Source organism: Rana temporaria, chromosome 3, assembly GCF_905171775.1.
Source record: "Rana temporaria chromosome 3, aRanTem1.1, whole genome shotgun sequence".
NCBI lineage: Eukaryota > Metazoa > Chordata > Amphibia > Anura > Ranidae > Rana > Rana temporaria.
The window spans coordinates 95,193,750-95,217,392 of record NC_053491.1 but is presented as its reverse complement, the minus strand read 5'-3'; the positions used below and the strand labels follow the sequence as shown (position 1 = coordinate 95,217,392).

The 23,643-nt window shown below is 44.5% G+C and overlaps 1 protein-coding gene across 1 annotated transcript in view; it reads right to left on the bottom strand.

Annotated features, from left to right (window-relative positions):
- The window catches only part of CCDC33 (coiled-coil domain containing 33), a 156,609-nt gene that overhangs the window by 7,122 nt on the left and 125,844 nt on the right, over nucleotides 1–23,643 (bottom strand). Inside the window, exons 14-19 of the mRNA XM_040343016.1 lie at nucleotides 22,973–23,127; nucleotides 20,727–20,775; nucleotides 13,832–14,027; nucleotides 12,602–12,690; nucleotides 7,604–7,735; nucleotides 4,021–4,099 (exon numbers count right to left, since the gene is read on the bottom strand). Coding sequence (XP_040198950.1) covers nucleotides 4,021–4,099; nucleotides 7,604–7,735; nucleotides 12,602–12,690; nucleotides 13,832–14,027; nucleotides 20,727–20,775; nucleotides 22,973–23,127 — 700 coding nt within the window. The remainder of the gene's footprint in view (nucleotides 1–4,020; nucleotides 4,100–7,603; nucleotides 7,736–12,601; nucleotides 12,691–13,831; nucleotides 14,028–20,726; nucleotides 20,776–22,972; nucleotides 23,128–23,643) is intronic.

Here is a 23,643-nt window from a genome sequence, read left to right as displayed (position 1 = left end):
ATTTAAAGGGGTTGTAAACACCTTGCACTGACCCAAGCCCCCGTTTTACTTACCCGAGCCCCAAATTTCCGTGGGCGCGATCCTGCGTCGCTGTCTCCACAGCTTGTTTGCTCTTAATTGGATAGATTGATAGCAGCGCAGCCCATGGCTCACGCTGCTGTCAATCAAATCCAATGACGTGACTGCCGGGGGGGCGGGACTGAGTCATACACTGTATGACACGGGAGCGTGCCTGCAAGATAACCCCATCGGGAGAGAGCTTCCCAGAGGGGGTTATCTATTGCGGGAGGGAGCCGCGAGAGCCATCATGGGACCCCAGAAGAGGACGATCGGGGCCACTCTGTGCAACATGAACTGCACAGTTGAGCTAAGTATGACATGTTTGTTATTTAAAAAAAGAAAAACTGAACCTTTAGTACCACTTTAAACCAACCATTCATATTAATTGTATTTTTACAAATTAGGGAGCACTATGGTACAATTGTTCACCTAACAATATTCCCTAAGCTGTTTCTCTCACTGGTTGCTTGTCTAAATTATTTTAAGCCATAACAATCTATAAATTATCCTTTACAAGTGTTAATGCTCTTATGCTGTACAATGTATTTCAGATGACATAAGATTTTTGGTTGGCCACCTAGGTTATGGCTGCAGGATTGATCAGTGTGGGACTGGCTGAAACATGCCAGAAGAGCTGAAACAACGGAAGAGAAATCCTTCAGATGTCAGACATGAATTCACAATGATGTATTCAATGTTTCCACGCTAAACATGCTCCCTAATGTGCTCACTTCCAGCTGTCACTCTCGGTGTTCTCTTTCATTTGTATTATGCCTTATTACAAAGCTATTTCTCCAACTACACATTTACCCTCTAGTTTAAGATTAATGTCCCCTTTCATCTGCTTATGGCAAGCTATACATCTTACAGCAGTTCTAGCTGAGTAGCAAAGCTTTAGCCATAGTATAACAAAACTGTCAAACAATTCATCACTGTCACAAATACAGAGAATAAAAAAGTCTACTTCACTGCATTTTTAAAAACGCCATGCATTCTGACCAGCTGCTATGGGGCTCATAAAAAAGATGCCTCAGGAAGACCGCAAGCGGTGCCTGAAGGCAAACAGACTTGAACCTGTGCCAATGAAATCAGGGGATCATGCAATGACTGCGCCAATCTTTTATTTACTAGCTGTATGATCAAATGAATTATAGAATTTGTCATCACCCTCCTTATTCATTTTTTTCTGCTGCTTGTATGTCTAATAAGCTAATGCCGCGTACACACGATCGGTCCATCTGATGAGAACAGACCGATGGACCGTTTTCATCGGTTAACCAATGAAGCTGACTGATGGTCCGTCGCGCCTACACACCATCGGTTAAAAAAACGATCGTGTCAGAACGCGGTGACGTAAAACACAACGACGTGCTGAAAAAAACAAAGTTCAATGCTTCCAAGCATGCGTCGACTTGATTCTGAGCATGCGTGGATTTTTAACCGATGGTTGTGCCTACAAACGATCGTTTTTTTCCCATCGGTTAGGAATCCATTGGTTAAATTTAAAACAAGTTGGCTTTTTTTTAACCGATGGTTATATAACCGATAGCGCACACACACGATCGGTTTGAACCGATGAAAACGATCCATCAGACCATTCTCATCGGATGGTGTCGTGTGTATGCGGCATCAGGGTTGAATGCCAGCACCTTAAAAGCTAAAATATATAGTACATTTTTTGAATATAACATGTAATTTATCTTTAGGTCTCTTTTAGACAGGATGTCATGGGTGGTAAAGACAGGCTTCAGCATTTTTAACTCGGTATGTACAGTTAAAAAAGGCATGCTTGCCAAACTCACCAACTGAGTTCAAAACGAGCCACACTGCAACCACGTGCAATGCACATGATTCTGGCATGGTAGTGCAGTCTTATAGGGTTAAATCAGGCAATGGGTTTCCTTTTGCACATTTGGTGGTCCTGCCCTGTTCCACAACCTTTTTGGAAGGAAGTCCATGCTATCACTACCAGGATAACCACTTATGCCTTAGACCAGTGGTCATCAACCCTGTCCTCAGGGCCCACCAACAGGCCTGGTTTTATGTATTACCTTGGGGAGATGCAGACTAGAATACTGCAATCACTGAGAGCAGCAAATTATATCACCTGTGATGTATTTCAGTTATCTTGCAAACCTGGCGTGTTAGTGGGTCCTGAGGACAGGGTTGATGACCACTGCCTCAGACTACCCTCAAGCTCATTTCCCCCATCACCATCCCTCCCTTTCTAAAAAGGCATACTTCAAATCCTTTGCAATGCATCTTATTAATGCAGATAGAATGTGCATACCGGCAAGGTGGGGCTCTACGGACCCCCAATGCTCTCTGACTGGATTAAGTGTATTCAAAGAGTTGCAAAAATAGAAGAGCTTATCCATATAGCACAAGATATCCCCTCTATATTCACTCGCATTTGGGCCTGTTGGCTCCATTACCAAACATCAGCTGATTTCACCCGACTTTTGACAAACCCCTAGTAACATATTTCCCAAGCTGTCCCCTACCTTCTGTGTCCATTTTCTTCACCCGAGAGAGGTGGGGGCACTTCAGATGAACCCTTCCTAAGTTGATGACTCTTCCCTCCCCTTCTCCCACTTGCTCCCCCCCCCCCCTATTTATTTTTATATCTATCCCTTTTCTCCTATCCATGTAGGACCTCATCCCTTGCATCAATAGGCGTATGGGCACACAGACGCACTCGGTGCTCACCGATCCCTTGCATCAATAGGCGTATGGGCACACAGACGCACTCGGTGCTCACCGATCCCTTGCATCAATAGGCGTATGGGCACACAGACGCACTCGGTGCTCACCGATCTATTTCATGACACCTTGAATTGGGAACATGGTTCTGAGGCACAGAGTTTGGCTCTAGCTGCCTATCTTGTTGTGCGCCCTACGATGGTCATCGAATTTCTCCAGGGCCATCATATTTACTATAAATTCTGGGAGTATCTGGGGGCAGATGAATGAGGATTTCAATGAACATCTTTAACCACTTCAGATCTGCGCTATAGCCGAAAGACGGCTGCAGCGCGGACTTAAATTGCCGGGAGGGTGTCCCTGGACGTCCTCCCGTGCTAGAGCGGCCTGCGTGCCCCCTGCAGGGCACGCCCGGCACGCTCTGTGATCAGCGAGTCAATGAAACTCGGCTGATCACAGATCGGAGTAAGGGGCCGATCCTGACCCCTTACCACCTGATCAGCTGTCAGCCAATGACAGCTGATCATGTGATATAAACAGAGCCGGTAATCGCGCTTTTAGCGTGAGGAGAAAAAAAAATAGCTTATCACCCGATGAAGGACACCGGGACTGATACTCATCTGTGCCACCTGCCAGTGCACAACAGTGCTGCCTACCAGTAACCACTAGCGCCACCCATCAGTGCCCACAGTGCCACCCATCAGTGCCCACAGTGCCACCTATCAGTGTCACCTACCAGTGCCGCCCATCAGTGTCCACTACCAGTCCACTACCAGTGCTCATCAGTGCCCCCCATCAGTGCCGCCTTATCTGTGCCCATCAGTGCCGCCTTATCTGTGCCCATCAGCCTAATCTCTACCTATCAGTGCCCACCAGTGCAGCCTATTAGTGCCCACCAATGCCGCCTCATCAGCGCATATCAATGAAGGAGAAAAATTACCTGTTTACAATTTTTTTCCCCATGTTTTTTTGTTTGTTTAGCAAAAAATAAAAAACCCAGCAGTGATTAAATATCACCAAAAAAAAGCTCAATTTGTGTGAAAAAAAATGATAAAAATTAAATTTGGGTACAGCGTTGTATGACCGCGCAATTGTCATTCAAAGTGCGTCAACGCTGAAAGCTGAAAATTAGTCTGGGCAGGAGGGGGGTTTAAGTGCCCAGTAAGGAAGTGGTTAAGTTAACAAAAGTAATTAGATGTGGTAAACATAACATTGGTCAACGCTATCCTTTTATATATTCAGTTCTGGTATTATCACCTCTGTCTCCTTTGTCAATACGACTCTTCTTCTCATCCCTGAGTTTATTGTCCAAGAGTTTTTCCATTTTCTCAATTACCTAGATAAAAACAATGCCAACATAAATTTACCATTAGACACAAATGATCTGTGCTAGGCGAGGAAGTGAACAGAGAGGTAAGTGTTTTTCTGTAGTACGTCTTTTTTATCTTGACAGAAAATGTAGCAGAGTAAATGAGAAATATTGACTGATGGGTGTTAACTGATGTTTGTAAAATTCAGGTGATGGAAGGTTGATTTGAAGACCATGTCTCATGAGAAGGGTGGATTGTTAGGACAGAGACATCCTTTGCACACAGAATAGGCAGGATAATAGGATATGCAGTTTGTGGATGCCCCCCTATCAGAACTGTGTTCAGGGCTGCATTAACATTATTGCATTTAGATAAGGGCTGAGGATCTACTGGTACAAAGAAGAGCATTTTAATTTTCACTAGTTGTAAAGAAATGTACTTGTTGGTTATGATGTGAAGGTAGAATGATGTGAGCATGGTAAACTATATCTATATTATGTGACAGCATTGGAAAGCCTGTAGAATATATAAAGTCTGGCTTATATTCAAGTGTACCTGTCATGAGAAAATCTGAGGCTGCCATCGGTGATTTACCTGAAATGCCTGTTATGCTGACCAGTTACTGACTCAGAATATATAAGAAGATCACGAAAGTCAAAAATCCATATCTTGCATACTTGATTCAAGATAAGTGGTGCTGATTTACTAAAAGCAAATAGACTGTGCACTTTACAAGCGCAGTTGCATCCAGCTAGTGCAGTTATTTAAGAGCAAAGTGTAGCGCTACCCCCGCAGGAGCCGCTGATTTGTTGTTGGGATCGGCGTATTAAGTTACCTTAGTGTTTGTCTAGGGGTGCAGTTGGAGAACAAAGTAGTGAGCGAATGTCCGGACAGTGAATAAAGGTTTTCCAATGCTTTATTTTCAGGCCAACACGGCCAACATCAACATCAAATAGAAAGGAAAGGTTGATGAAGCAAGAGGGAGAACTTTGCAGTATCAGGCCTGGATATGAACCGAGCAATCCTGCTCTCAGTATTATCAATTAGCAGTTCGTCGCCACTCTAGCCAGAGTGGGTGAAGTGCCCCCGGACAGATTTCACTTTAGATTGCTGGGAGGAACGGGCCTCTCTCACGGACCCGGCTCTAGGGCCTCTGCCACAGGCCTATTACTTTGGATGAGTGAATGGAGCGAATCCTCCCAGTAGATTTAAACTTTGGTCATCGGATGACAGCAACTGTACCTGTCAGCATTCCGGTCACCAGATCCCCAATGGTTCGTTCAAGCTCTGTTGGATTACCTGCCTCCGGGCTCTCCTCAAGCCGACCCCCCAATCGTGCGGCACCCAGCCTGGAATCTTATCAGTAAAGCGGGGGACCCAGCAAGTCACTGGGGCCCCTCTCAGCAATATAGAGCTCCGCGTAGCATTTTGACCCCGGCCTGGAAGGCCATCGCCGGGGTCCGTTGGATGCACGCACCCTAAAGGTGGATGCCGCACCTGGAACCTGGAACCCGCAGGAAGAACCAATAAAGATGGCGTCTGCCACAGATATACCCCTCCCCAGCATGCTCTAAGAGGGAAAACTCCTCCAATTGGCTGCTGGGGAAAAGTGGCTCTGCCATAACCCCTCTAGCACCACCTGTCGCCCAGGGGTTGAAACAACACCCCTGGAGCGCAGGCTGACCTACAGGACATTTCTGGAATGACAGCAGCCCATATTTGACAAACTGTGAATGGGAGCAAGATAACTCTCCCATTCCCCACTAACTTTAGCGTAGTGCCCATACTGAAAGTAAGGGGGCGCTACAAAAGTAAATGAGAAGCTCTGCTGACTTCCATCATCCAATCATGTGCAAGTAAAAATGCTGTTCTTTTCCTTGCATGTGATTGAGTATTCCTTGTAAAGTGAAGTTTTACCTCATTTACTACGCAACTGCAATTGCAAAGTGCACAGTCTATTTGCTTTTAGTAACTCAAACCCAAAGTGTTCTTTGAATAGAGGTGATGGATAAATGAAAGGTCTGCCTCTTCAATTCATACAGCTCCTTTCATTGATGGAAGCTAGAGTACAACTTCTATGAATGGAGGAGGGGCATGGAAAGGGCAGGCATAGTCTGAATCCTTGACAAGTGCCTATGACTGGTCTAATGGCTTGTATTAACCCCACCAGCACTGGAAAATTACAGCTGGGGAAGATTAGCCACCAGTACAATGTACACTTTCCATTCCGTTAAGAAAAAACAAAACTCTCAAGTGTGCTAGATTAGGTGTACATAGTTAGTCGTAGTGTAGGAAAATGTGGCCTGGCTGAGAGCCAGGCTTGGGTTGAATATGGGTCGGGGGTGAGTGACTAAGCAAGCCACATCTCTGGGGACTCCTCCTGCTTTTTGGTGCCTTGGAGAAGCTTCCAGAAGTAGAGGGTGGAGTCTAGGAGGAGCTGCTTGAAGTATTGTTGAGGGCCCCAGCCAATCCCCAGCAAAGTGGACTGGCAATGGGCAGGCCACCTCATAAATACTCATGGGTCAGGCCAGCAGGGGGCAGTTGGATGGAAGATGGAGAAGGAGTGCTGAGGAGGCTGTCGGTGGCCCTTGAGGATGCCCCCTAGTCTGGGGGGGTGACCCCCGGCCTGGGGCTTGGTTGCTGAAAGGACCCTATACAACACACGGAGGAATCCTTCCTGGAGGCACGGGAGCAAGGAGAGGACAGCAGAAGCAGGTCCGCACATCCAGGTGGCCTCCTGAAAAGTCAGCCGGGAGAGCTAGTGAGTGAACGGTCTGAGAGGACTGTGGAGAGAGAGTGTATTAGTCTGGGAGGACTGTGGAGAAGTACCCAGGAAGGCTAGAGAAAGGGGCAGCTGCATCCGGGCGGCCTGTTAGTGCCTAAAGAGGTGATGCTGGGATCAGTAGCCACAGGAGTGATCAAGCTGGCCATTGCAATTCTGCTACACACTTAAAGGGGCCTCAGGTTGCTCTAAATCTAAATGAGTGATTTGTCAAATCCACAAGCAGTGTGCCAGCTGAAATTCTGCATGCAAGTGTGCTGAAGGAAGCGAGTAGTGTATATAAGGGAAACAAAATAATTTATTGAATGTCCATAAAATCAAGTGAACATGACAAACATCAGGGCACCCGACGCATGGATTCCAATGTTTTTTATTTTTTTTAAGCACGTGATTAGAGCCAGAGCTTCTAATAGGCTTCAAAAAAAGGGTGGTCTTGGGGTGCCGAGCACTGCGCCCTGAGCCCACCCAGTTGTGTGACAATAGCCAACCGTCATCCGATTGGCTGAAAGGACAAGCGATCATATTGGACGCCTAGGAGGAGAAGACACGATGGAAGCCGCCACCCGTAGGAGCGCTGCCCGCCCGTAACCTAGATCGGGTAAGTGTGGGGCTGGATGACTGACTGACCGACCACAGGGGGGCACTGGCTGATTAAGGGGGAAGGGGTGGTTGTTTGTCACCCCCCCCCAAAAGAAAAAAACACCAGCCACCACTGATATATACTAACCTATACTAATATATAACTTACCTTCTCCTGCTTCCGCACAGTGTCCTGTAAATTTTTAGCCCGTCCCAGTCTCTGGTGGTACTGGTTTAGCACAGTCTGCTGCTGTTGGTGTGCTCTTTGCAGTAGGAGTAGTTCCTTCTCCCGATCATTTCTCTGGAAAACAACACAAGCAATGCATAATGCTAAGATAACAAAGTTTGCTGAGAATAGATCGATACATTGAATTCCATGTGAGTACATTGTCCTGTAAAGGGAAAGTGCTGAATTATTTATAATGAGATTGTTATTGACTTGTGCTGGTGTATAAGCTGGTTATTGGCCAAGACATAACAAAGCTCTGGAGCTCATAAACTACAGTGCAGACAAAAACCTTGTCATTTGCTCCAGTTATTCCAGGACTGTTCACTGCTGATAACATTAGAGAGCAGCTGTTCAAAAGACTCCACACAAAATGAACACTCTCAATAGTATTAATTAATTAGCAACCCATCCATTGACAGATGTAAGAATAATAAATATTTCTTGCTGACACATTTCTCATATTGCTGGGGGAATCAAGAACAACATTAATACTTAAAGGGGTTGTAAAGGTAAATGTTTTTTCACCTTAATGCATCCTATGCATTAAGGTGAAAAAACATAAGATGGTACCGCCCCCCGAGCCCTCGTTTTACTTACCTGACCGTTCGAAATACCCCGCGCGCGTCCATGTGATGTTTTTGGGTTCCCAGCCTGGCCGTTGATTGGCTAGGCTGGGTGGATTGATAGCAGCGCAGCCATTGGCTGGCGCTGCTGTCAATCACAGCGGATGATGCTGCGCGCTGGGGGGCGGGGCCGAGTGATACAGTCGGCGGCTATGGCCGCCGCTGTATCACGGGAATGCGCTCGCAAAAGCTTTCCACCATGCGAGCTCCCATTAAGGTAGAAAGCTTTTGCGAGGAGGAGCGGAGACAGCCGCCGAGGGACCCCAGAAGACACGGTTCGGGGACACTCTGTGCAAAACGAGCTGCACAGTGGAGGTAAGTATAACATGTTTGTTATTTAAAATTTTTTTTTTGACTTTAGTGTTCCTTTAAACTGTACAAAAAAGATACAACTTTTTTTTTTGTATTCAAGTGTCCCTTCTGGGGAGGGTCACCCCTTTATTTGTTCTTGTGACCGAAACAGAAAGTAAGGGGAAAAGCAGAAATGTTGTACATTAAGGGACACAGGAATTGTAATAATTCCTAAAAAGTCGGGTTGCACTGCTGCCTACAGGAGGTCGGGACACTGGCAGACATGAAGCATTAAACTGGCTACAGTTTTTTGCTAGTGTTCTAGGAAGTTGGACACCTTTTCCTTAGCTTTTCTGAGAAAATCTCTATCTATATCTTTTCATCCCTGATTCTATTTCGTTTTCTGTCGATGCTCAGTACACTATATATATTTTTTTTTCAGTGACTTCAAACAAGACAGGCAGCTATCTGGATTAATGTATCCTCGGAAACAGCTTTAGAGGCTGTACCAAGACCCCGCTGGATTGGGAGATTGAAGCTCTAGCAATGAAATGTGACAGTTGAGTACTGGGCACTCTGCATTGTTGTGCTTTCCAGACATCTGTAGACTCTGTCCAAGGGTCAAGAAACATGGTGAAGCATCTAATGTGACCCAGTCTCTGAAGGCCAGTCGGGCTGGGAGCTACTTCACAGTTGTCGTTGAGCACTAAATCTAAAAATTCCCCAGTAATTCTAGAATAAAGACCATCTTGTTGCTTAAAGCGGAGCTCCACCCTAAAGTGGGACTCCCGCTGATCGAAACCCTCCCCCCTCTGGTGTCACATTTGACACTTTTCAGGTATTTGCACCCACTTCCGGCCACACAGTCTCGGGCAGACTGCGGGCATGACGTCACCTCCCGTCCCCCCCTCCCCCGTTGTGTTCTGGGAACATTCGGCTCCCAGTACACAGCGGGAGCCAATCGGCAGGCGTAGTGCGACTCGCGCATGCGCCGTAGGGAACCGGGCAGTGAAGCCGGAGCGCTTCACTTCCTGGTTCCCTCCCCGAGGATGTTGGGGGGGGGGCAGCAGAGTTTAAGCTTTAAGCACCTCATGGATTATCCCATCACCAGTCTCTTTCTACTGCCCACCTACAGTGACTTGGCCACCCTAATCAACACCCACTGCTTGAGTTTGTAAGTATGCAAGGTCTTGCCTCATTTTAGGCCCAGTTGTTTTCAACTATGTGAAGCAACATGTGTTTTCAAAGTCACACAGAGGACAGTCTGCTGCAATTGGTAACCTCAGTGCATACTCCTATTCTACTTTTAGAGATAATTTTTTAGGTATCCTCAAAAAGAACTGATATCCTAGTTCTTGGGACCACCATTATGATAGGGTTGTCCTCGTTGGCATCTTCTGTAGCCCTGCCAGGTGAGGCTGAGCCCTATCCTGTGTCCACAAGGCCTCTTATATCTATATGCAATTTTTTGTTTGTGCAATGGAGCAATCTGCTTGCATGGGCTCTAAGCAAACCATATACACCAGAGTCTAATTCTGAAGCTATTGGGCCTTCATTTGTAAATGTGCCCAAGGCCCTATTGCCATCTCTGATTCAGATTCAGCTCTTTCTAACCTTATTGATGTAGTATGTTCTACCGTGCATTGAGGGGATCAGACTGCTTTTCTGGACCTAGGGTCTTTTAGAGCTCTTACAACTAAAAAAGATATTCCTAATATACTCGTGTAGCGCCTGGTTACTTCAAAGTACCGGTGCTATTTAAATTTAGAGGGAGATCAGAGTGTAGTTAATCTCTGATCTGGTTAAATTGGGTCTCTGTCTCAGCTTGCCTGTACTGTGGGCTCATTCTGTTGTGCTGGGGTGTTCTTCCCACCCCAGTGCAATAGATGGCAAGGTTTGGGTGCTCTTGCCCAGCAGCCAATCAGGAGGGTTGAGCCTCGCTGTGCATGCTGGGGGAGGGTATTTATGGGGCAGACACCATGGGTTCTGGGTCTTCTTCTTTGAGTGTGGCACCCACCTTTAGGGTGACCACATCACGGCGCCCCGGCGTTATGGCCTACCTGGCCAGGGCATGTGTGCCACGTGGTGTTCCTGGTTTCCGGGACCATGTTGGTCCGGAAACATTTGAGCAGCGATGGGGACCCAGTGATTGACTGGGTTCCCACTTTTGAGGATCCCAAGCGGTATAGCTGTTCGGTGGGGAGTCCGTCTGAGGAGCGCCAATGAGAGGGTGGCGATCCAAAAGGATTTAGACAAACCACTGGGGATCAAGGTAGCCAGACACTAAAGGATTGATCACCTGTCAGTCGGTACCTGGGTGACATAAGAAGGAGATCCAGGAGTAATTCTATCAAGGAGGATTATCTCCGCATTTGCAACCAGAGAGGGCCTGTGGCAGAGGTTGAAGTTCATTCCAAGAAGGGTCTGTGGCAGAGACTTTTCCTCAAAGGTTGGAGCGATACTCTGGCTGCCAGGTCAGTGAGAGAGGCCTGTCCAGGTACGCTATTCCCACTCAAGCAGGAGTGGCGCAGAGAAGTGTTACACTTGGGAGCAGGACTGTTTCCCCATTGCTACGCCTTAATTTGCTATTCTCCTTTCTTCCTTTAACTTTACTTTCATCACCACAAGTTCATTGTTTTTATAAAGAGCACAGCAAAGAACACCTGTTGCAGACGTTCATTTACTTCTGCTATGTGCACCATTCACCCCTAGGAAGTCGGAAGAGGCACGAGGTAAATGTGCCACCCAAAACAAACCAGCAGCTCCTCCGGGGGTAGTGCTATACTTGGTATTTAAAACATTCTACCACTAAAACAGGAAACAGCCTATAGGACTCTTGGGCCCATCCCCTAAGGAGCTATTTTCATTCGAAAGGGAATTTATTGTTAAGTGGCCTCTGCCCAATGTAGAAACTTCTGTCAGGCTGGGTTCACACTATCACTGCATCTGTCTCACAGCAGGGGTCCTGTGCGTCCTGGTTCACCGTTTCAGGTCTGATTTCAGCCCGAATTTTGGGCTGAATTTGCACCAGAAACGGATCAAAAGATGCAGATCGTTTTTTGTGCAAAACACACCGGACCATACAGAGCCGATCAAAATCTCCTGCATCCAATTCGCAATGGTGTGAACCCAGCCTCATACGCTTTTAACAAGCATACCATCAAACAGTTTGATGGTACTCTTACCATATGCATTTCATTGACAGACAATTGAACTTAGTTTGAATTAACTGGAGTGATTATCCATCCTTTGTTGGTAGCAAGGCTTTGATATGTAAGAAGGCAGCTTTTGGAACAAATGTCTGAAGCTTTATGCTTTAACTGTGATGACCTCTTTCAAGCATCTAAACTTGTGTCTCACATGGGGTGGTGTCTATGTACATGAATTTGGGACTTTGACTACATTGACTACATTCCTGGGGCATCACTTGTTGTTTAATGGAAAGTATCTTTTTAGTCTTTCCCATGTCAATGTCCGATGCAATTGATGATTGGAATGAGCACCTCAGTCAATGCAGGCGGTCTGTGGATGAACCCCAACCTTCATCTACTACTGCGGTAGTACCTCATAGACCTCATTGTCCAAGTAGTATCTCATTTTAAAATACTCTTATTTAGCTCTTGTTATAAGGAATATGCAGACTATTTTGTGGTTATCTATCATTTAAGCTTATAGCATTTACATCTTGCACTTTGTCACTTTTTGTGCTAATGTAGTAGTTGATGCCTTTATTTCATAGTTGCCAGTGCTGGCGTTCTAGCCTACACAGCAACAATGGCATTTGTTAGTTGGCAGCCCTATTTGTTTTTCTGTTATTGTGTCGGTACTGAATTTCTGAATTTCTCAGAGCTAATGGTGTATATGGTGAATTTTTTCTAATATCAACCCCTACAATCCCAAATACGAGTTGAATCTGGAAAGCCAAACCTTACCTATATCATCTGTAATCAATAGACTGGGTGCAGCTTGGCTGCCCTCTTTGGTTGTCCATAGATTCTCTGACAATGGACATTACATTGCTTACCCTGACTAATTCATTCTGCAGCTGCTGGACCCGGTCTCTCATGCCGCGCAGCTCCGATGTTTCACTTGCTAGTTTCTGTTTTAGAGTCACTATGAGGGGAAAAAAAAGGAAAGAAAGTTTATTCTCTGCTCAGCTGCAGTTGTAAAACGGGCACATGCTTTCATGATACAATTTTATACTGTTACAGCAAACAAATCTGTGTATAAGCCAACCAGCGAAACTCATATTTCAGCTTTTATTTGGAAGAATTAGAGACCGTGGAAAAGAAGACATTTCTAATGTATTACATAAGAAGTTAATGTGCATGTCATTGGAACTTTGTGAAAGAGATTCTCAGGTCCAACATCCTTTTTATACCCTTTTATAGACCTTTTGTGCATAGATAATGCAAGCTGATGCAAGCAAATGGATCCCTCTTTTAAAACGGAACATAAACAGTTTGAATAAAAAAATGTGATGCTTTTGTAAGCTTTAGCTAAATTAAGTTTTTTATTTTTTAAGAAGGCCTAATTCGCAGTCTCCGCTCTAATTCATCCCAAAGGTGTTCTATCGGGTTGAGGTTAGGACTTTGTGCAGGCCAGTAAAGTTCCTCCACCCAAAACTCATCCATGTATTTATGGCCTTTGCTTTGTGCACTGGTCCAAATTATTTGGTGTAGGGGGGATTATGGTGTGGGGTTGTTTTTCAGGGTTTGGGCTTGGCCCCTTAGTTTCAGTAAAGGGAACTCATAAAGCATCAGTATACCAAGATATTTTGAACAATTTCATGCTCCCAACTTTATGAAAACAACATAACTGTGCACCAGTGCACAAACAAGGGCCATAAAGCCATGGATGAGTGAGTTTGGGGTGGAGGAACTTGACTGGCCTGCAGAGTCCTGACCTCAATCCGATAGAACACCTTTGGGATGATTTAGAGCAGAGACTCCTAAACCTTGTGGACAGCCTTCCCAAAAGAGTTGAAGCTGCTATGGCTGGGTGGGCCAACTCAATATTGAACCTTACGGTCTAAGACTGGGATGCCATTAAAGTTAATGTAAAGGCAGGCGTCCCAATACTTTTGGTAATATAGTGTATGTGATTGCTATGTATTTAAGATGTTTACCAACTGACCAGATTTAATTAAAATGGGTAAGGAATGCACCTAAAATTGTTTTGGGACACACCAAAATAGAACAAGATGAAAGCTAAATGCATCCTTAACGCAAAAAATAAATAAAAACTTGCTTACCCAATCGGTCAGCTAATTCAGCTTTTGTCATGACATCAATGTCTGTGTCACTGAGGAGGGTGCGTCCCAGATCTTCGTTTAGGCTACGTTCACTACGGAGAGTACTGTTTTCTGCCTCCAGTCCACTCATCTGACGGCGAAGAGTAATGATGTCATCTGCCATACGCTGCATTGCCAGCCGATAGTTTGCCAACTCCTATTCACAAGATGCAGAAGAGCAACATTTTAAAAGTATTTTATTATTTAGAAAATAAAAAACGAACCTTTACAACCCCTTTAATCTTATAGAGATTAGTTCTAGATGTACTGGTGTAGAGTGGGCACACTGTCTCTTTTAGTCTCTGCTCCTAGACTTGGTATACCCATACCTCCCAACACGCACGGATTCTGCGGGACTTTCCTGCATAGACACTATTTTCCCACAGTCCCACGTTAGGAGAAATTTTCCCGCACAGCAAGAGGAACCAAGGTGGTATGAAGATATCACACTGCACAATGTCGGCCGATCGTCCTGCGATAGCACCCCCCCCCCCCCCCCCCCCCCCCTCCCTCAACAACTCTGATAGCAGAAAAAAATAAGCAAAATGATAATCACAATTCATACATCTTTACTGTCCTAGGCACTGACCCATTATTGCCATTATTGCAAATACAGTATAGGCCTTACACGTGGTTAGTTACAAAGATAAAAATGGCTGAAGTTCAGTTTGTGGCCATAAGAGGGAGATCTATAACTGTGCAGAGTGTGCGTTTTTATCTATTAACAGTATTTACTTGTATACTGCTGACATTCTATGGCACTTAAAGGGAATGTATAGTGTATTTTATGTGATCATTGTAGTGTTGTAATACAGGATATTTCATAAGTCCTTGAGGCAGGTCAAGGTAGCAGGAAATATATAAGCCTTATAGTGTCTACATCTAAAGCAACATGTTACATGCTTTCAAAATAATATTTACCAGCTTTAAAAGTTTCAAATGATGTCTAAAATCAAGGATGGCCGTGGAATTAAATATTTTTTTCCCAATACAACAAGAATATGACTTTTGCAAGTGAATGTATAACTGCATCAACAATCAACAAATGCAAATGATGTTTGAAATTTGAACGATTTCCTGAAAATCAAGTGTTGCTTCAACTCTCTGTGTTAACAATGTGTTGGATTTTGTACAGGTGTAACAGCAAAAGTTCACCCTGCACACTATTCACCATTGGTTACATTTATAATATAGGGATCTTCTGCCATCTACTGTCTGTAAGTGGCTCTGGTGCTAAATGTTCACAGAGATTATTATTTACATCACTTCCTGTCTCTGTGTGTCTTTGTCAGGAAGTGGAGAGAAAGCAACATAGAAAACTGAGCCACATAACCTTATACACACTGAAGCTGCTACTGCTGCTGTATTTTCACCAGGAGCAGAAGCAGACACTATTAGGCAAGTATTCCTATGTTCTAATATTTTAACTGCAGCTGCCCATAGCTTCTTGAGTGTGTACCTGAATCCTTATAATAGACTTCCATCTTCATCCGGTCTTCCATCCGGGTTCATGGACTCCGGCTGTGTGAGTGGCTGGAGCCGTTATGACGTCACCATGCACATGTGCACGGAGCTGCCTCTTTTGGCACAGGGTTTTGCTTGTTTGTTTGTTCGTTTAAGGGATAAACTTGGATAGGGAATGGGGTGGCATACAATGCCCAGAACTGTAGAATTTGAATGAGCTCTTGAGGATTTTCTATTGTCTCTGTCTGCTAAGTACTAACTTTGATGGTGCTGCCTACCCGTGGTATTGATGGCACAGCTAAAATAAAAACAGAGAGTTCCAACTGAAGAATGCAAGTGCTGCTCCTTGCAGCAATGTTAAAGCACCTGGCTGCTTCTGTCTCAAGCTAGAGATATAGAGTGGCTTCTGGCACTATGCTGTTCCTTGGTCATATCCAAGCAAAATTTTTCACCTTGATGTCCTCTCTATATACTGTAGGCTTGACGTGGGATGATGAGGAAGTTCCTCACTCAGTCCCTTTTTGGTGAAGCTTGGAGTCCAAGGGGCTGCTGTACAGGCTTTATGCTACACAGGTGAATCTTATCTTTCAGGATAGCTCCAGCTAAGCCTAGCTGAAACTGGCAAAAGTTTTTTCAGCACATTTTTTGTGCTGAAAATGTCCCCTCGGCTTATACTCGAGTCCTCCCGGCACTGCGATCTCCGGCGCTGTGACATACAGTCTAGTCGGCGGCCACGCAGTGTAACAACAAAGCCCCACCATCTCCATGTCCGTGGCTGAACACTGACTCACTGCTGGGAAACCGAGTCAGTGTTCTATCACCACGGACTAGGACGAGGATACGGCGAGGCTTTGCTACACTACACGGCGGCCGACTAGACTGTATGTCAATTCGCCGGAGATTATAAGGCTGCAGATGGTCACCGGTACATAAGGCACGAATCAGGTAGGGAGACTTGCACATGCAGATGGACAGTGAGGCTTGCAGATGGACAGTGCGGCATGCAGATGGACACTGAGGCATGCAGATGGACAGTGAGGCTTGCAGATGGACAGTGTGGCATGCAGATGGACAGTGCGGCATGCAGATGGACAGTGAGGCTTGCAGATGGACAGTGCGGCATGCAGATGGACAGTGCGGCATGCAGATGGACACTGAGGCATGCAGATGGACACTGCGGCATGCAGATGGACACTGCGGCATGCAGATGGACAGTGAGGCTTGCAGATGGACAGTGAGGCTTGCAGATGGACACTGAGGCATGCAGATGGACAGTGAAGTATGCAGATGGACACTGAGGCATGCAGATGGACAATGAGGCTTGCAGACGGACAGTGAGGCATGCAGATGGACAGTGAGGCTTGCAGATGGACAGTGAGGCATGCAGATGGACAGTGAGGCACAGTGAGGCCCCGTACACACGACCGAGTTTCTCGGCAGAATTCAGCCAGAAACTCGATCGGAGCCGTATTCTGCTGAGAAACCCGGTCGTGTGTACACTTTTGGCCAAGGAAACCGACGAGGATCTCGTCGGGCCAAATAGAGAACATGTTCTCTATTTCCTCGTTAGTCAATGAGGAAACTTGGCTCACCGTGATCCTCGGCGGCTTCACAAGGAACTCGACGAGCAAAACGATGTGTTTTGCCCGTCGAGTTTCTCGGACGTGTGTACGGGGCCTTAGGCATGCAGATGGACACAGTGAGGCTGCAAATGGGCACAGTGAGGCTGCAAATGGGCATTGTTGACCGCATTTCTCACTATAGGCTTATACTCGAGTCAATACGTTTTCCCAGGTTTTTGTGGTAAAATTAGGTGCATCACAAAGCGCCATATGGACACAACAGTCATTTAAAGGGGAGTTCCAGCCAATAATTATGTTTATTAAAAGTCAGCAGCTACAAAAAGTGTAGCTGCTGGCTTTTAATAAACAGACACTTACCTGCTTCATCGTTCCAGCGACGCGCCGGCCGGGGCTCCGCTCCTCTCCCCCCCTCCCCGGCCGGCGTCTTCATTGTCACTGTGGGCACCCGGCCGTGACAGCTTTCGGCTTCACGGCCGGGCACCCACTGCGCATGCGCGAGCGGTACTGCGGATGCGCGCGCGGCCCGGCGCTGCGCTGTTTGATTGGACAGGCGATCGCCTAGGACCTGTCACATGTCCTAGGCGATCACCTACAGGGAGAGGCTGCCAAAAGGCGATTAAGCTTAATCGCCTTTGCAGCCCCTCGGCGGAAGGAGGAAGTGGGACAGGAAGTCCCCTTCTCCTGAAGCCCCCACTCCCCCCCCCAAAAAAATTACATGCCAAATGTGGCATGTAAGGGGGTGAGGAGTGGGATAAGCGGAAGATTCATTTTTGGGTGGAACTCCGCTTTAATGCTGGCATGTCCTAACTTTCCAGAAACACATTTTCCGTCATTCATATCCAGAGAAGAAGAAATAGTTTGGCAAAAGCCAGTGATTTACATATAATTTTTATTTTATACAGTATTTTCTGCTTGTTTTGTTACTGATTGTAATAGTTTAGGCTTTCAGAAATGTTTGCCTGTGACATTTTCCTATCCTTAAGACCAGAGGTTGCAGCATGAGAGGCTGGATTTTTTATCTATCTATGTAAAGCACTAAAGGGGAATCATAGTTTTGATTATTGCGGTGACAGAAGATACTAGATGATTTCACAGGGGAAAAGTCAAGCGGCCATTAATGGACAAAGCCCCTAGACCCCCTGTAGAGAGACTAAAGCCTACCAGAATTCTTAAGGGAACCTATAGTGTACTTTCAGTAAACACTTAAAACTACTAGATCGATTGTCTCCTGATGATTCATATAAGAAGATTTCTAAATGTATTCCAATCTACCTTTGATCTGCTGATAACCAATACAACCAAGCATTTTGAAAATAATAAAATAACAATTCGAAATGCAGTGCTCCTCAAACAACACCAGCCCAGCAAACCAGGCACATGACTGCAGGGCTGGCGCTACCACTAGGAAAACTAGGCAGGCCCCTAGGGCACCCGGCCACTGATGTTCCTACTCTCTTTTCTCTGCAGCAAGCAACTAAGTCTCAGCATCAGTAGGCAGCCGCTAGCTTAGTTCTCCCATGGTGGCAGAGGCACAGCGGCAACGGAGGACTGTGTCTGTGTCACGACTCCCGAATGAATGGAAGCAAACATTCATTGATGAGTGCTGGTAGGCTGCATTTGATGGGCTCTAGTGAGGCTGCATTTAATGGGTTCTGGTGAGCTGCATTTAATGGGTACTTCATTAAAAATGTGGGGTATACACATGGGCAGGGCAAAGGGGGTGGAGTAAGGGGTGAAGCGGGGGGAGGGCGGCGAAATGAGGTTTCGCACCAGCCCTGCATGACTGATTCACTCACATAGTTTTCGTGGCTCATTTTGGAAAAATAGCACTTTATTTTTACAACAAAGAATAAATCAAGTAGAGTCCTTAGGGCACAGTCATCAGCTTACAAATTGCTCAGCACCCCGGGAAGAATTTGCCCCCTTAATGACCAGGCCATTTTTTGCAATACGGCACTGCATCGTTTAACTGACAATTGCGCGGTCGTGCGATGCTGTACCCAAACAAAATTGATGTCCTTTTTTTCCCACAAAAAGAGCTTTCTTTTGGTGGTATTTGATCACATCTGTGTTTTTTTTTTTGTGCTATAAACAAACAAAGCGACAATTAAAAAAATAAAATAAAAATTATTTACTTTTTGCTAAAATACATATCCAAAAAAAACATTTATTCATCAGTTTAGGCTGATATATATTCTTTTACAGATTAAAAAAAAAAAAAAAAAAAAATCGCAATAGGCGTATAGTGATTGGTTTGCGCAAAAGTTATCGCGTCTACAAACTATGGGATAAATTTAGGGACTTTTATTTGTTTTTTTATTGTTTTTACTGGTAATTGCGGCAATGTGCATTTTTTTGCGGGAATGCAACATCTGACCCCAAATGACACTTTTTGGGGACCAGTGACATTATTACTTTGATCAGTGCTATAAAATGCTATAAAAATGCACTGATCAATGTAAAAATAACACTGGCAGGGAAGGGATTAACACTAGAGGATGATCAAGGGGTTAAGTGTGTTCCCTGGGTGTGTTTTAACTGTAGGGGGATGGGCTCACTGTTCATTGTTGTCACTGGAAACAGTAGATCTCTGTCATTGTTACTGTGTCAGAACAGGGATCCGCTTGTTTACACTGGCAGATCTCTGTTCTGCCTCTATACTAGGCCATCGCGGGTTGCCAGCAGACATTAAGTGCACCCGACCCACGTGCACGCTCCCGCAGCTGCGCCTGCCCAAGCCGCCATACAGGTACAGCGATTCTTGCAGGGGAGCCGACCTGCCGCAGTATATCTGCGTGAGCTGGTTGGCTAGTGGTTAAAGTGTACTCCACTTTTGTTGAGAAAAAAAACATTCTCCTCTGGGTGATCTTTGTACATTTCGGGACATTTAACAAACTTTGTTGCAGATTCCTACCTTTTTTTATTCAGAAGAAATCCCTGTGTATTTGTCTTTGTCCATGTGGTAAGTGAATCTAATGAGAGTGCTTTCATAATTATCAGTCTGCTGCTGCACCTGCAGGGCTCTAATGAGGAAAGTTTAGACTTTATCCCTTTTTCTCTCATTATTACCCTGTGGGTTGAACATGTTACCGTGTTTTATATTCACTCATTAAACTGTTTTACACTATTGGTTGATTGGTGCCTCTCTTCCCTTCCCCTCTACTGCTACAACTTCTATGTAAAAGACTTGCCAGAAAGATTGGGTTTGCAATGTGGGCAGTGCCAGTCCTCCGAACCCCTCTTTAATTATCATTGTAAGAAGATGGGAACAAGAAGCATACATGCAAGATCAAGGTATTTGCTACATTATCTATCTGTATATGAGGACAGTCAACTAACATTGTTAATTGGAAATTCTGAAAAGTTTATGGGAATCTGTTCGGAGCAAAAGACTGGAACTTTGGATTGACTTGGCTTGTCCACCATGACAATGCTTCTGCACAAACATTTTTTTTTTTTACTTATTTTTTACAGTCCATTTCGGGGAATTAAATGTCACATACACACACATGAAATGCCACAACACAACAAACCTTATGCTGCTAGAACTATGGAAGATGCATGGTTAACATGCATTGCATGCTTAGTATTTGTTTTCAGCTATTAACTTTTCAAATAAACCTGACACATTTCACTAGAAGAAAGGTCAGCTAGACCCTCAGGCTGGTAAGGAATAACAGTTTACCACCTCAGACTAATGCTCTGTGTTGTGCCTTGTGCTGTAAATATGGAATAAAAAAAATGCAAAGAAATACATAAATGCACACACACAATGATATGTATATATGCACATAGTGTATAGTACACACCTGTTCCTGATGCTCCATCACTGGGTCAGCTGGCAGTTCCACATTATTACTAGAAAACAGAAGAGTTGGGAGCAACGTTAGATCCGTTTTTCAGGAAGTGTCTTTGGAGAGCATTCAATTTCATGGGCAAATATTAACTTTGCATAAGACCTCGACCTCTATAAAAAGTCAATCAGGGAGGATGGACATTTTGTTGATTCTCATCATTCTTTATTGTGAGTTTTAAGCCTCGTACACACGCTCGGTTTACTCGGCAAGAACCAGCAAGAAAACTGCTGGCAGAGCTTTCTTGCCGAGTAAACCGAGTGTGTGTACGAGGCTTTCAGGTTTCTCGACAAGAAAACTGCTCAGAATTTAGAACATGTTCTCTATTTTCTCGTTGTGAGATTCTCTGCAATTTTCCTGCCGAGAAACCCGAGAGTGTGTATACTTACCTGTCGCCGTGGAAACCCGCGCATGCTCAAAATGACTTTGACGCATGCGCGGTAGCTTCCTAGGCATAGGTAGGGTGCAGCAAGATGGTGGCGACGGCATCGAATGTGACGAGCGCATGCTCGTCATACGCAATGACGTCAACGCGTTCTTGCCTTCCAAAAGAACCGCTGTTCTTTTGAAAGGAGTGTCTGTACACTTGGGCGGCAAGAGATTCTTGCCAAGAATCTTGTCAGGAAAAACAACGTTTTTTTTGTGACGAGATTCTGGCCCGTGTGTACAGGGCTTTAAACTATAGTGGTTCTCTTAACAGTTATATGGAGAGTTGTATCTAGACTTCATGCTGCCCTAGATACAAACATTAGAATAAGTAATGGTATCTGCGCTGTGTGAACTAAAATAAACAGAAAGGGGGTACAAGACTCACTATTTGAGTGAGTGAACCACTAGGGTCAGTGAAACCTATATTCTATTCACTTTCACTTTCTGGCAAGGACAGATCACCAGGTGTCTGCAGCAGTGCCCCCTAGCTTCAGTCCCCGATAGCGCAGGAGTCTCATCTATACTAGATACAAACATTGTTTCATATATTTCCAGCTACTTAATAAATAAAGAGGTACATAACAACACACAAGGGAAAGGAGAGATGGTTTAATGTTTCTGAACTATAGTGAAACTTGTGCAGCATCCCCTGCACTGTGCACACTCCTTGCTATATTTCCTCGGCCACAAATGTCCAGAGATAGTCAGAAGGAGGAGGCAAAATAAGGAAACATTATATCGCAGTTAATACATTTCAGGCTTAAGCAGGCCATACACGGTTGAATTTCCTTTTCAAAATCAAAAAGTTCGTTTTTTTGTGATCCAATGATGCCACCATTGATTTTCGAAATTCGGCCAAACAAGCCTTCATGTTGCCACAGAAAATAATTTTCGTGGCCGGGAATTTTCTTTTCTTGCACATGCGCATTTTTTTCCATTACATTTCTCACACGATTCTCCCATCATTGATTAGAAAATCACTTGTTTTTCAAAAAATTTCCAACATGTCCGATTCCTCAAATTTGATTGCCGCACGAAAATCGGCTGTTGCTGCAGCCCACTAACGGTGCGAAATTCGTACGAAAATTCTTTGATACGATTTTCGAAAGAAAATTCTTTCGAAATTCGAACCGCGTATGGCCGGCTTTAGTGCCATGCCCCTACCATACTGCCCAGGGACACTTTCCCAGGACTGACAATCTGGTAAATACAGCCCCGTCTCCATAGCTGTCCATATGCTAGTAGATTTTCAAATTAATGTTTGTATGGAAATTTGTATGAAAATTCCCTGTATATTTGATGATTTAATAAATATTTTTTTAAATAACTTAAAAATCTAATTTGCTTTTAACATTCGATTTGGAATAAATAAACTTTCCCAAATTAAAACTAAATGCACTGTTAAAATTTGTCTGTTCAAATCAAATTCTCATCCGACTTCTTTGAAATTTTTCATCACTATGTTTGAAAACATACATTGATTTGACCACACTAACAATTCTAAAATCAACTGAATATTCCTAAAATTTTTAATTAGTAAATTCTACTAGGGTATGAACAGCTTTATTGCTGTGCCCTTACCATACTGCCTTAGGCACGGCCCCAGGAGTGCCATTATGGTAATAACAGTCCTGACATTATGTAAATTTTGATCAAAATAAGACATTCCTAAGCACATTTTCTAAGTCTCCAAAAATACTCTGAAACTATACTGTTAAAAAAAATGTTTTGTCTATTTTATATATGGAGTAATGTTATCAAGCTGATCCTACCTCAGGTGTTGTTGAGGAAAGCTTGTGTTGGGAAGTTCTGGAAGCCTCGCAGTGTTTGCAGGCTTCTGTTCTCTTGGTGTCTGCTGAATCCATGGGTCTGGAAGAATATCCGCCAATGCATTGTAGGAAGGAAAAGAAGGTCCATCTTTTTGTAACTAAAAAGAAAAGGAAAAAAAATTGAGCAGTCAAACACCAAGCCATATAAAACAAAACAATGATAACAATATTACTTACAGAGGAGGAATAGGGTCTATAAAAACTGTCCATCCATGAGAGTTAGCAGATCCTCTACACGTAATGCGCCTATCCCAAGCAATATCAGTAACAAATAGTTCACGGGTCTAAATAGTAAGAAATAACTTTGCTCACAGGTCTAAATAGTAAGACTTAGCCCTGATCACAGGTGTACAAGGCTTTGTTCGCAGGTCTAACCAGAACCAGTTGAAAATCTATACTCTCAACCCAGGTATGACTGTACTTTGAGACAAAAACTCCCTTCTTCTCAGGTCCAAGCTAGCAAACTGCTGCTGTATATGTGTATATCCAGATAAGGTCACCATATAAGTAGTTTAGATCTTCTGTTATTATCGGATAAAGTGTGCTGTGCCGTGCGTATGATAGAAGATGTTTCCCCTAGACACTATGCAGTGTACCTGTCACAGACTAATGAT